The sequence below is a fragment of the Hippichthys cyanospilos genome, chromosome 11, assembly GCF_059441005.1.
Source record: "Hippichthys cyanospilos isolate Australia breed blue-spotted pipefish chromosome 11, RoL_Hcya_1.0, whole genome shotgun sequence".
Classification (NCBI taxonomy): domain Eukaryota; kingdom Metazoa; phylum Chordata; class Actinopteri; order Syngnathiformes; family Syngnathidae; genus Hippichthys; species Hippichthys cyanospilos.
In genome coordinates, this window is record NC_142379.1 from 18,911,084 (window position 1) to 18,926,598 (window position 15,515).

The 15,515-nt window shown below is 38.0% G+C and overlaps 1 protein-coding gene across 1 annotated transcript in view; it reads right to left on the bottom strand.

The window, feature by feature from the left end:
* si (sucrase-isomaltase) overlaps positions 1-415 on the bottom strand; it is a 76,111-nt gene extending 75,696 nt beyond the window's left edge. The window contains exon 1 of the mRNA XM_088427104.1: positions 292-415. Within this exon, the coding sequence (XP_088283230.1) occupies positions 292-415 (124 nt within the window). The remainder of the gene's footprint in view (positions 1-291) is intronic.
* Between the last annotated feature and the right edge of the window lie 15,100 nt (positions 416-15,515).

Below are 15,515 nucleotides of genomic sequence, written 5' to 3' on the forward strand. Positions count from 1 at the left end.
TTAGTTTGTTGTTAATGATGTGCTCATATTGTATATGCACTTTATATTTACCATTCAAGGCCCTCCTACACATCCACATGCACAAACACACAACCCAGTCCAAAAACAAAATCTCAAGCGTTGACCAGTCTGTGGTGAGAAAAAAGTTGGGGACCACTGTTCTAAGGCACTTTATAACACATTTTATATTGGTTCTTCCTAGAACATAATTGCTAAGGTGTACCTATTATTGTGGCCCATGAAAGTAAACTCATGGTAGTTGTGTTTCAATGTATGAGTAGATTCACTTACCATCCTTAATGGTCCCAGGTTGGCCAGTAACAAAAAGAACTATTAGAGCAATGGCTGTTACCAACATCAATGTGAACATGACCATTAAGGTCACCTCCAAACCCGAGAACCGTCGTTTCCCCATCTAAAACACAGAACCAAAGGCATTCAAGCTGAGTGATTACAAAGGTCAACAGCTATAGAACCAATTAACCACACCGTGAAGGCAAAGTCCCAAAGGTCAGATATAATTTTATCTCTAATGACACCTAATGGCAGGACACACACCTAGAAAAAAAACCCTCCACATTCACACAACTGACATTGGCACATGTTCACAAATTTCCCCTCAGAACAATCAGCAGCCTTGAAAAAAAGGCATTTGTGGAATATTTCTAAAGTTCAGAGATGAGAAAATTGAAAATTAATTACCTTATAAGGCCAGCAGCTATTGGCCAGAAATTTTGAGCACAAAAAAGTCAGGATAAAAACTCTTTGAGATTAACTAATGTATAAGAAGTTGCAGTCTCAATTGCTCTTTTGACTGAATATAAAAATGTTGACCTCTGATCTTGCAATATTTTTTGAAATCATCTTAGATGTTTTTCCTCAGACACACTCTAGGCCAGTTTTGAGTTCATGCCAACCACAGTAAAATTAACTATGTGAACAACTATACCACAGTAACTGTATTTGTTAATTTCATTTTCTGCTTCTGTAATGGTTGCATGTATTATAATGTCCCCAAACTTTAGTCTATACATAGTTGCAAAATCTACAGACAGGTTTGAGCAAGTCATTTCAAAGGCATTTATCATGTCACTCAAGCCATTAAGCTTCTCTCCAATGTACTACTGAAGACCGAAAACAAGGTGAATGTCAAGCTGCTTGTGTGGGTATGTGCCTATTTGGGTGAATTAGACATTTATTGCCATGCTGTTTAATGTGCTGTGAAGATCAAGCGAGGGCAAGGAAAGAGACAAATGTGCCCATGGTCTTGTGAGACTCTGAGTCATACTATGCACATGACGCAACAATGAAAAACGCCTGAACAACATCAATCTAAGAAAGAGACAAGATAATCCAACAAAAACTGCATAGACTGGACATCAGTGATTCTCACCTGCTGTCACACAGGATCCAAATTTGTCTGAATAGCCACTGTGCCCCACTTTAATTGATTTTCAAAACAATTAGGTATTGTAAATGAACTATTGGACAATATACCTTTAAAAACATTCAATTACACATGCTACCTAGGCTACATTTTCGTCGTGTATAAAGAAAGTCATTCTGTATTTTAATTACATATGCTACCTAGGCTACATTTTCATCGTGTATAAAGATACAAAAGAAGAAAATAACAACTGCAAAATACAACATACCATATAGTCTTTACATTGACATCTGTAACAAAGAAAGGACGGAATGTTTTTACTACCTGTCCTTAAGCCACCTGAAAAATGGACAAGGAACCATCTTTTGGAAAACGACCAAACAGATCAAGATCACTGGTATAAACCATAATCACGAAACTCAAATTAATTGACTTAATGATATAAAAATTTGTAGACTGAAAAAACTATGATTTCACATGAGAATACCATAAAACAATACAGCAATATATTATTTAACTTTGGAGCATATTCTTCCCTATGCCAAAAAAAGGCATACAGCAAAAAAAGGCAAGGTGCTGCACCATTTTTCGGCCAAAGCATGAATCAGCCGAGTCTGCCAGTGTCAGTAAGCAGTTGCTATCTATGTCGGTGAAATGACTAAAAATTTACAAAACACATTTAAACATCACCGAGTATGTGCACACTAGCAAATATTTGAAATATGAAAGTTACTCCACCAAGGGAGCATACATTTAATAAAGATGCATGAATGGTAGCAGGAATGGACTGAAATTCAAATGTGGCCTGGGAATTTGAGTCAAGTCAGCTGCCATTATCCCTTTTGGGTTACCAAAGGCTAGGTTTGGGCACAGAGAATCAGGATTCGAGTGGACCGAGGACTACAATTCTGGTTCTTCTGCTACTGTTCAGATTTGAAAATGCCTGCGCTAAGTTTCAGTATCCAGCTAGCCAGGCTGAAGAAGCGAATAAAAACTCTGCGCATTGGTAGCCCCTCTCTGCCATAATCTTTCTCTGCTGTAACATCTCTCCTCCGTGCACCCTCTTGCACACAGCAGAGCTATTCCTCGCTTACTGCTTCTCTCATTTGGCCCCACTCTCCTATGGGTGCGATCCCAGCATCGGCACACGCTGGAGAAAGTGGGCTGATTGAGAAAAGTGGCAAGTGGGACCGAGCTCTGATGTGCATTCGGCGCCGATGGGTGTACGGGTTTCGTTAGACTCAATCCATGATTCGTACAAAACAATCGCCATGGTTCCAGGATTACTTGGTGAGAAAAATGTGCGTGGTTTGACGGCTGCATGATCATTTGACATTGCACATTTGCTGTTGGAGGAGGAGTAGTCACATCAAGTGATCATGTAGGTCAGATGTATTGGAGGATTTCAGCAACCTGGGGTGAAACGAGTCCTTGAGACCTTGTCAATACATAATCAGGGATATTTAAACCCTCATATTCTCCACCCTTCCGTTTGTAAAAAAAAAAAATCACTGCTACATGAATCCGCATATAGCACGTGCATTTTGTTTGTTTGTTGGTTTGTGTTTTTTTACAAGCTTTCCAATCCCCTAAGTAGTGTCACCAAATGAACCCGGAGAATTTTGACAAGCGACAATATCATATATATATATATATATATATATATATATATATATATATATATATATATATATGTATATATATATATATATATATATATATATATATATATATATATATAGTGTTCAGATAAAAACTTTTATTTCTGAATGTGTACTCGGCACCTCATCTTGCCAGAATTGGAGAGGGTTTTTTTTTTTTAATTTATTAAACAGTAAAATATCAAATGGTCATAAGTGTTCAAAAGCTTTGGAGTAACGCTTACATTTAACTCACATACTGTCCATTTATTGTGAACCTCCTTGCCAGTGTTTTCCTCCTTCATTGGAGTTCAGCTGTGTTTAATGAAACTGATTGGACTTGATTAGAAAAGGCACACACCTGTCTTGAAAAGACCTTACAGCTCACAGTGCATGTCAGAGCAAATAAGAATCATGAGGTTGAATGAACTGCCCAAGGAGCTCAGAGACATAAATGTGGCAAGGCGCAGATCCGACCAAGGTTACAAAACAATGTCTGTAGCTCTCAATTTTCCTAAGAGCACAGTGATCACCATAATCTCCAAATGAAACATGTTTGGGACAACCAGAACTCTTAGTAGACCTGCCGTCCAGCCACACTGAGCAATCGTGGGAGAAGAGTATTGGTGAAAGTGGCAGAGCTCCAGAGACATATATAGTAGGGATATGGAAGAAAGTTCCACGGTCGATTATCACTGCAAACATCCACCAGTCTGGGCTTTATGGCGAGTGTCCCGACAGAAGCCTCTCCTCGGTACAAGGCACATGAAAGTCTCCATAGTTTGCCAAAAAACTCTCAGATTAAGTAATAAGGTTCACGCTGGTCTGATGAGACCATGATTGAATCTTCTGGTGTTGATTTTAAGTGGGGGAAAGCACACACTGCTCAACACCTGTCCAGTATCTTCCCTAAAGTGAAACGTGCTGGCAGCATCGTGTGGTGGTGCTTCTCAACTGCAGGGACAGGACAACTGTTGATCATTTAAGATGAATGTGGCTAAGTACAGATATATCCTGGAGGAAATCTCTAGCAGTGTTCTCAGGACCTCAAATTGGGCCAAAGGTTTACCTTTCGACAGAACAGTGACGCTAAACACACTGCTAAATTAACAAAGGATTCACTGTTCCTGACTGGCCCAACCAGAGCCCCGACCTAATACTAGAGTGACCTGAAAATGAGACTACCAAACTGGGAGATGAAAGTAGGAGACTATGTTTCTGCTGGCCTGGAAACCCCTGGCTAGGTGAAGTGGCTGGGAAGAGGGAAGTCTGGGCTTCCTTGCTAAAGCTGCTCCCACCGCAGATGTGTGGATGGATGGATGGATGGATGGATGGAAGATCACGCAAGAAGAAAAGGACAAAAGCAAAGCAAAGCAAATCCATCCTGACAACTACAGACAAGTAAGCATTTACCTTTTAAATGGGAGAAGGGAGAACCCACCACAAATGTGCAAGTTCAAGTTACTGAAGTGAATTTCTGGAAAAGAAAAATTCCAAAAGAAAAATGAAATTAGAATTGAACTTTTTGGGGTTTGAATAGAAAAGAATTGATGCAGTTTTTGCAAGTAATGATGTATTTAGAATTGCCATAAATTTCAGATTTTGAGGCACGCTGGTATGCAAACTGCTGCAGTAAAAAATATTGGGGGGGGGGGGGGGGGGGGTGCACTTTTCTCACAGATAAGTCACACGGGCTATGAGCCGCAGGGTGTAACATCAGATATATAAGCAGAAAGTCAGGACATGGAACTTTTTTTAATTTTTTTATTATTGTTTATAACTTCCACAAACTGAACATGCCTGCACATTTAGCACCAACATATTTAAAAAAATAATACCAACAGAATACTGCACAGTCATATAGCAGTTGAAGCTCAAAATCAATACTTCGATTGCGTCTCCTTTTAATTGATTGTGTGAACATAATTCATATACAGGGTGTTTCAAAAAGTTTACCACATTCTAATTGCCCATATTTTGGAAACTACTTGATAGATCTTAATGAAACTAAATACACATTTTGTTGAAAGTCATAAATATTATTTTTTAAATTCACAAAGAAAAGTACAAATATTTGTTGGCTCTATGACAGATTTTCATAATGTTCAATATGAAAGCCGCCTGGGACTCTGCACATGTTGACGGCCGTCCTGGCGATTTATATATATATATTATGTTCAGATAATTAGTTGAGAAACTTTTATACATGACCTTAGTTATCTTATCATATGTAGTTTTTATGTTTTTGAAACTGCATTTTTAAAACTGTTTTTTAACATAGCCATTGATTCACATCTATTCAGTTCTATTTCATAGTTGTTCCATAAAATGACACCTTAAACAGATATACACATTTGTTTTACTAGTGGATTGTTCACTGGTGAGTAGAAAAAAAATAAATAAAACAAACTTCAGGTACACCGCACTGGACTACAAGCCACAAGCTTCAAATCATGAGACAAAGATTGGTTGCAATCTGAAGTTTACGGTATCTGTTCCGTTTTGCATTAATCTCTGACCCCATCGTCTTCATCTGAGGATATTTAGAGGTTTTATCTCTAGCACAAAAATAAAGAACTTGTTCTGAATTGTTCTGGTACTTTTGTAGGTTAGTTTTACAATTATTAAGGGTATTTGATACGCAGCCTTATATATGGCTACAAAAGATTCAGTATTCAACATTATTTAATAATATGCGCTAAAACAGGGCTGGATGACAATCCAGATTCTGTGTATGGAGTCGTGGTTGATGTCCCAATAACCAGTGATACAAATACACCCAAATGATTTATTATATTTTGGTGTGTTCTTATGACTGGTTATCTCTTATTTTGCACTGATATCACTGAACAATGTTTTGTGATATTTTAGTTTAGTGAACACCAAACACATCTGGGCTATGTCACTCAGATCAGATCTGTCCAACTGCAGGGAAAAACAGTCTGACTCTCTGACCTTACTCTGGCTTGCAGTTCTTATTACATCTCCTTTCAGGAAGGGAAGAATAAAAAGACATTTACTGGGCAGTACCCATTGGATGAGATTATGCTTTTTTTTGTTTTTTGTTTTGTTTTTAGCTTGTTGGCACAGAAGTGCAATAAGACATGCGGGGAATGCACTGCCTGACAAGTCACTGTTATTTTCGTCAAACAGCCAAAAATCATGAGAAAGCTAGACAATGCTTCTAAATAAAATGTAGGATATCAATTTTTTTATTTTGACGTTTTTCCCCTGAAACTATGTTGTGACAACGGTTTACTACTTGATCATCTTTACCTCCCAGCCTTATTAGTATTTCATGAAACAAAGCTGTGCTCTTTTTTTCTTGATTGATGTTTTTTTGGCTGTTTTTTTTTTTTTTTTCACGTAGTGAGTTGTCACATGGGCGACCAACAATCGCTAGGCGGGTCGACCGCGAGTGACCCAAAGATGCAGATGCGTCAGACAGTGAATTTTCTGTTTAAACAGTTTTAAAATGAAAAGCTTAATCATTTAAAAAAAAAAAGTGTCAGTTGTCGGTAAAACTTCTACCTGAATTTTACCATTCTTTCTAAAAGACCCCCATTTTCTTGATACAATTGTCCATAATAGACTCCATAATTTAATATATGCATTTCTGTTGCTGCAACAAGTTTTGTTGTAGTAATCATTTAGTGGTTGCACCAAAAATTAATCCCACCACCAGTATTTATGTTGTGAATCATTTAGCAGCAGCACAGCAGCAGCAGTCACACTATAAAGAACATACTTCACTCGATGTGCAAACTAATAAAGAAGATTAAGTTTAAATGATGAATTCATTGTTTTTAAAAAGGTAGAACGGCTTTAGCTTTTTTCTTACCTTGGCACTCTCAACTGTGTCCTGACCAAAGTTCTCCTCGAAGTGCTGAAGATGAAGCCAGATAGCACCTTATAAGTCACATGAACTCTTATGGCCCCAGTACACGCACACGGACACACACAGACACACAAAGACAGGCACACATGCACCTACACACGCACGTTGTTTGTTGTTTAATACAGCACTATTTGAGGATGACATAGCATGACTCACATTTGAATAACATACCAGGATTAGATAAACTACCTAATGAAAGATATAGGTACTGGTGTATGACAGCAAAATTTGAACACACATTTTGAAAACGATTCATTTAGGCAGTAGCTTGTCAAAACTCTGTACATTTTTGTTTCCTACAACCAAACACACAAGTAACTCAACACCTTAGATACAATGCTAAATTTAACACCCTTGTAAAATCTAGACACTCATTTTACTCACTTATTTTAAGAACATGCGCTCATATATTTTAAGAACCCACAAGCACAGACACAAAGTTTTACCATATTAAACACATATTACATATGACTTTTTTTAAAAATCATTTTTACTGCTGTTGAAAAGGTACACAGAGCAAGTGCAAATATAATATGTAAAATCTCTAAACAGTTGACAAACCAATGAATGAATGAAAGAATGATGAAAATATAGTTTATTTCACTATATGTACCAAAACCAGTCAATATGTCAAATGAATAATCAAAACAAAACATTACCTTGTTTTATTGCAGCTACAGTCGTGTGCATAATTCTGTAAGCTCAGGAAATAGCAGATAAATATAAAATGCAGTATGTAGCACATTTTATGTATTTTTTTATTACCACAGTGAAAAGCAAAACAAATACAGGTTAAAATGAAAAAAAAAGTAATTATCCCTTTGCCTAGCTGCAGCTGGCTGGAGAATTTCATCAACAAAGGCAAGACAATGTGGGATAAATCATAAAAGTAAAATCCTTGGTCACAGGCCCCTGTGTCTACAATTAAGCACAGCTTTCCCTTTCTATTAGGCAAGACAGGCTGTGGGCCGGGTCTTGGGTCCCCCTTAGGTACAGTCCAGGTGTCCCTTCACATTGACAGTGCCAAGGTGTGAGTCAGGGGGTGGGGAGTGTTGGACGACTACATTTAGGCTCATGGGTTACATCATGCACTATCACACTTTTAGATTCTTCTGTAAATCACTTTGCGTTGTTGACGTGACTTGACCAACCCGCATGCAAATCTGTGCAAGACCATGACTGTGATTTGGGTGTGTGCGATGAAAGGGCATGAATGGAGTCTTAATAGTTTCATAATATTCTGCCACCTGTTAACCTTTTGGCTACCGTATTTTCCGCACTATAAGGCGCACCGGATTATCAGGTGCACCCTCAATTAATGACATTTTAAAACTGTTTCCATACATAAGGTGCACCGGATTATAAGGTGCACCCTCAACTAATGACATTTTAAAACTTTTTCAATCTCAATATAGTAATACTCAAAGTAATAACGATAATAACTCAAATAATAACTCTAAACTCTCAATAGCATAATAATTCAATGTCAATATGACCAACCTTGTTCAAATTTAAACACACAAAAGAAACAGGTAAAGCTTAGTTTATCAGTTCGTTCCTCATCTACGAATCCCAATTTCAATATTGATCCATATATAAGGCACACCATCAGCTTTAAAAAAAAAAAGGCTTTTGGGTGCGCCTTGAAGTGCGGAAAATACGGTAATCACTTGCTTGCTGCACCAATTTATTAAGGCCCATCAATCCAGCGACTGCCTGACAATCGACAGCGTGTAGGGTCAGTCACCAAGAATTGTACATTACAGTAAGAGTAACTGTGACAATCATTCCTTTTCTACAGGAATCGTTCAGATTTTTAAAAAGTCTGTGTTAAATTTTGAATCCTAGTTAGCCTTGCAGAAGAAGCATGGACAAAGGAAGACCATGCGTTCAGGCCACGTACCCCCTCCGGCCAACCAAATCTGCAGCGGTGTTACACGGCAGCTAGTTCTTGTTTGCCCCTGCTCTTGGTTGGGCCCGCCGCCTGCTCTCTTCCGGCGCTGGGAACACGCAGGCTGCAGATGCGCTCCGGGGTATTACTGTGGTTCTAACAAGATGCTGCTGTAGTCACTCTTTGCGGGGTCTGCGATTCTGCCCGGATGGCCAGCAACTAACTAGTTTTGACAGGATTAGGATCCAGTGACGTCTGTATTCCTATTCTTTCCCTCCCCAAGGGGGGCTATCCTCATTCTAATGCACTTTTATAAATCACACGCATATGTGAATAATATGAGCTAACCTGGAACAAATATTCATACAGAAAAGAAAGCAAATGGTCCGTAAACAACACAATAATCGGCATGTCCACTAAATAAAATAAAACAAAACAATATAGAACACAAAACATACAATTCTGTACAACATAGAATTATGACTGATAATGCTCCCGATACTCAGAGACGAACTGGCACATGTTTCAGGCATTGCTCATACTCTCAATTGAAAAACTTTAAAAAAAATTACTTGTTTGTCATAAATATACTGAGAAATATTTATATTTTTCAGTTTTGCAACAGGTTTTCAATTAATATATTTATACTGCAATTTCCTGTGAAATGACAATGCATTTTGTTCTCCCTTTTTTAAAATTTTTGACAAACGGGTGATGAAAATAATCTTTTTCAAGTGAGCAGCTAAATTGTGTGGGCAAAGCACGAAACGTGGGTCAGTTTGTTCATCTATGAGCATATTGGAAGACTTATCAGTCAAAATTGTAACGTATTATGTTTTATTTATTTTGAATGTTTGTGAGTAGGCATGGGGTGATATTATGATCTTATCTTATCATAAGATACCCTTGAGTGAAGACATCACTGTATTGAATCTACAGCTCTAAAATGTATAATTTTAAAATCTTTTGGGGTAAAAAGCCATTTTCCTATATTATATAAACCATTTTGTTCATAGTATAAATTTACAACAATATTTTGAAAGACGATTGATTTGAAATTAACTACCATCGAGTGATAGTACATTATTTCAAATCATTCGTTCCACTACTATGTTATTAATAGTACAATGTGAATGCTATCATTTCATGTCGATGAAAAATATTTCCTCCTTAATAGCCGTTTTAAAAAGCCAAAAACCCCTCAGACAGCTGACTTTTATTGTTTGGACCGGGGGAAAGTTTGATCGGTTGCCTTCTTGAAGGCACTTTAGTACGATAGGCTGCTTACGTCCTACCTCGAACAAGATACAGTATATAAAGCTCCGTGAAAGTAGCATCAAAGTAGCAATTGGCTAAGGTTGTTGCTAGCCAATCGCAAGGCACACTAACATGCATGTTTTTAGAAAGTGTGAGGGGACCAGAGTACCCAGAAAGACCAAAGGGGGCATGGGGAGAGGATGCAAGGCCGGGGCACTGGGCCCTCTGAACTGTGAAGCAGACATGCTAACCAACTTACCAACATGCCATCCTCAAAGTATTCAGTTAGTTCAGTATGTAATTGAAGTAGATAAATCAAGTCAAGTCAAAGTGTTTATTGTCATGCGCATAGTGTAGAAACAAGTATCTTAAACACTTAGGGAGTGAAGAAAATTCATATTTTTCAAATTCAATGTATCAATAAAATAGTGTGTACATGGGACTGTGTTATTCTAATAAAGATTGAGACGACGTAATGTCAGTATAAAGCAGATTTAGTCTTGGCCCAGGAGAAATAAAGACAAGTCGGCACCTCCAAAAGGAACAGATGGCATCCCCCGACCAACATTCCACCAGGAGCAAAAGGCTAGGTGTGGCCTTCAAGAGAAGATATCAGTCAGAGTTTATGGTGCTCAGACTTCCTCCCGCTTCAAAGAATGGCCGGCAGAACAAAGACTTTTGAAGACACTATCCCCGCGCAAACAGACCCCCACGCACGCACACACGCACACCCCGACACGCACGCACGCACGTGCACGCACACACACACACACACTTGCATTCCACACTGCCCAAAAAGGGTATAAGAACTGAATGTTGAAGGTGAAACGTTGCCATTTTTTGCTCCGACCTGTGGCAGGACTGGCCCGAGGCCTCGTGTACTTTCCCACTCTGTCCGGATTAAATCAATTGTTTCACTATTGTTGTGGTATGGGCGATCTTTCAACAAAAACGAACACGCTAGGAACTAGGTTAAGGCAAGAAGCTTTTTCTAGATTCCTTCAGGAGGCAGAAGTCTTTCTAATATTATGTAATGAATCTCATGAGGCCAGAATATCAAAAATGGCTCTCACTATGATGCAGTCTGAGTTTGAGCTCTGACATGCATGTGCAAAGATGTAAAACATACCAAGTAGCTTCCTGACCTTGAGTTGAGCTTTGCCCATCTGTGAAGTCTTTCATGCCAACTGTTTCATGCATTAAGGTGTGAGTTTCATTGAAATAAGTTGGCGCACAGGGGTTTGTTGGCTTGTTTAATGAACTCCCAGTCTCGATAGAGCTCTAGTGTTTTTCATTTCTACATTGCCTTTGTTTTCTGGCGTCTATCTTTGTGCAGGAAAAAAACAAAAAATTAACAAACAAAAAAACGTTTACTGGAACTGTTTTGACAAGATAACAAAAACAGTTTTCATTTAAAATGTCAAATACAAATATACAAATCAACCATATTCATTCTCTTATGGATAATAGATAGGTAGGTTACATCTGTGTAGGTCTTGGGCTTCCTAAGACTCTGATGAAATAGAGTCTGCATTCGATTTTATAATTATGATTTGAAGTTGTGTTGATACAGATATATACAGCGGCAGCTTCAAGATAGACTCCAAACAGTATTGTCTGAACTATATTAACCCAACTATAATCCATCTATAACTATAAGTCGCACCGGTATTTATATACAGTATATATATATATATATATATATATATATATATATATATATATATATATATATATATATATGCACACACAATACAATATACATGGCGATTAACGCCCTTCTCATTACAAATAATAATAATCTATCCATCTATATTTGATCCGATTATCCTTACTAGGGTTGCTGGCAATAATATTATTAAAAAATAATGTTTAGAATCAAATAATTTACATTACATTTATTTTAAGGCCTCACATTCATCTGGTATTGGTTCTACTTGAGCTATTCAAAGCAGTAAGTAAAAGGCACTGAGCAAGTCATTGAGATAATCTGCAAATCGTGTCTCAATATATTTTATTACAATGCTTATATGTATACAACAAGAACATTAGTACCTCTTGAATGGTAGCGTTTTACTAATCCTTGACTGATCATTCTGCTCAGTCATCAGCACTTCTCTCTTGATAAATCCAATTCCACTCTGCCAGTGTCAATTTCAGGTACTCTCCCTCCGGATTGCAGCAGTGCGATTTCAGTAGAACAAACTGAAATTGGCTATTCAGTCCCCTGTATCGATCCTGTCTTGTTAAAATTAGGCACTCAACATTGAGAGCTCCCAACCAGTCAGATGTATGACTCTGCTAAAGTGTGTATGTATATCTCTGTCTGTGTTGAAATGTAACTTTTTTTTTTTTTTTTTGTGAGGAGGGCGATCCCATGTGTCACGGAAATCATGTGATTTCCAATAGGATTTTTAATCATGGGATTAGGATGGTCCTAGATAAAAAAAAAAATTAAAGGGAGCAGAAAGGAGAGGGAGCATCCAGTAGAAAAAAAATCCCTCCTGCTCAGTAAGGCATATTTTCCTGTCTGAATTTAAGTCAAATTGCTTATGGGTCTTTCTGTGCACTTTTAAGGCGTGGCATATAAGATTTTGACACATCTAGGGTATGCACCCTGTTAAAACTCATGTAGCCGCAATGCTTACTTCACCTCTGAAAACAGCCGGGTCCACAGGACTCGCAATACTAAAAAGCTATGGGTCCCAACTGGAAGGTTTGGAGTCCCATACATAACACAATAAAAAGGACAAAGTAAGTCTAAGGTTTAAACTGCATTTACAATGCTTTAGCAAAAACCAGCTACAGATATTAACAAATATCTCTGTTAAATACAGTATATTAAATTAATTGAATGAACTTACATGTAGCACCCATTATCATCTTAATATCACAACCACTGATATAACTAAGTCAATTTTGTTAGAAATGTTGATGTTATCCTTTGAGTATTTGGTTAGTTTCAACATGTCTCTTTTGTTCCTCTACTCAATTCTCTAAAGCATTTAGTTTTTGCTTTACTGTCTGGCTCATTATTACATGACTGTTTAATATTTGACTTGTATCTGATACTAGTGAAAATTGCTGAGTTTACGTTGTTTCGGGCCTAAAGATTGAGCGGGTGGGGGTAGTATTTGAATATTTTCACTTGCATTGATATTATCAAATAATGTTTAGTGATATACCAGTCTAGTAAACACCATAGGAATGAAAATACACAAATGGTCACTCATGTGTTCGGGTTTGTCTAGCTGACAGCCCACCTTGTGCAAAAATATGGCAAAAGCAATGAGTGTTTTTAGATATATTTTCATGAGTGCATAATTGCTTCATAATATGTTGACATTTGTTAATTATTGTACAAATGTATAAAAATTATAAAAATGACGATGAGTTAAGCATATTTCGCTTTTGCAAGAGAAGAAGAATGTTTTTTTTGTTTTTTTTTTGTCAAAGGTATTCTTATGTGTGTGAACCTTTTGACACCAATAGCCAATACTTTCAAAAATTGTCCTTAAACAGTCCAAAAATATGAGGTAACATTCATATTTTCATTGGTAATGTTTTGTAGTACACAAATACCACCTCAAGGAAAATCAAGGAAAAGAGATTTTGAGACACAGGAGCCAACACAAGCCTCAACCCACCAACAAAGAGTACTAAAACACTGTGAACCAGCCGTGAAATCCCTATTCACAAGGCTTCTGTCACATCACAGCTCCTGAAATACCCGAACGCTATGTGCACATTGGGAGACTTTGACAAGATTTGGGAAAGACTCTTGGAAGACGACCATCTCACACTAGCTCATATGTAAAGACTGTTTTTACTCCATTTTTGCTTGTAGTCTCAGACTCAGACAGAGATTTTACAAAAACTGCGAAATTTGCAGGGTCATTAATTAAAACAGTAAAACTCGATTCTATAGAAACCCCCCCCGGCCCCGCCCGCCCCTAAATTGTGGAAAGTTAGAAGCTCATTTGAGCTAGCTAACACAATACTACATCACTACATGTACGCAGGGATAACCATTACACCACACCCCATCCTCAAGATGGTTTGGAATATTCACCACCCGCATGATGTTGAAAAATGTTGAACATTTGTTAACGTTTGCATTTTATAATCTTTAACGCAAAGAGAACCAAAGGCCTCTAAAAGGTTTTCTTTTCCTTTTTTATTTTTTATTTTATTTTTTTTTTCATTGTTGCAGACCTCCAAAATGGCAGCAGCATGGGAGTGACAGTTTTCTGGACACTGAAAGGGCGGCAACCCAAGCAATCTGGAAGGATGGTGATCAGCAGCCTCTGTATCAAGGATGTACATGGTGCACTCCTCGAGGTGTCAACTTTCCATGGTGGCGGGGTTTGAATGTCCCAATTATCCGAGACACAATGTTGTCTGAGGCTAGGTTCTAGGTGAGGGTCTGGACTAAGGATGGGTCATAGACCCTTTTTGATGATAACAAACATTGGATCACTGGAGCTCCTAATTGGAGCCAAGCCTGGATGTTCAAGTTCATTGGCAAGAACTTGGTGGCAGGGCCTACAACATTTGGACCCGGCTGAGCCCAACCCCTAAGGACAATGTAGGCCCCCTCCAGTCTTGGGGCCTGTATGTTGGGGTTTACCATTTTGGACAAGAGGATGGCCTCCTCCATCATCAGGTAGGATAACGAATCTTGAAAAATCTGAGAGTTGTCAAAAGAACATCAGGTATGATTTCAAGTGTAAAGCCTCCATACATAACCCCTTAGGATACATTAACATGCATTCCTACATGATTGTTAGTCTATAACTGCTATGTAAAGTGGGCTCATAATAACTGTCACCAACAAAATGAGGGTTTCTATGATGTCGCTCCATCTGATCTCAGCCCATAAGTTATTATTTGATTTTTGATTCAACATACACACTCATATAATTGCTCGGATGATCACTCATTTGTGCACAGAATTACTGGCAGAATTATATGAGCAAGGATATACATTTTAAACTGGACAGTGACCTTCTTAATTGTGTTCCGGTGTTAATTTTGAGTTTTCGAACATCTGAAATAAAACACGGTCTAAACTGCAATGTTCTTATTGTTTTACTAAAATGTGACCTCTACATACCTGTATATCAATATATTTATGCATAATTTTACATTGTATTTAATGTTAAAAACCTGATGTGAAGTTAATTCTCTCACTCTCATCATACTGCGTGAGCAAATGCAATGAGGAATCTCCCCGTTGCCATGGTAACTGAGCCTGTGAACTTTTGTCAGGTGCCAGGAGCTCAGTTGCTGTAGAATATGGTTGGTTCTGTGCGTGTACGTGTGTATGCTACCTCACTTAGTTTTTGAAGGATAGAAAGGAAACAGTGTGTGTGCTTATCTTTGTCAGAGACTGCAAATCCCTTTTCGCTCAGTTACTCTCACTCAGCAGCAGCCTGACTC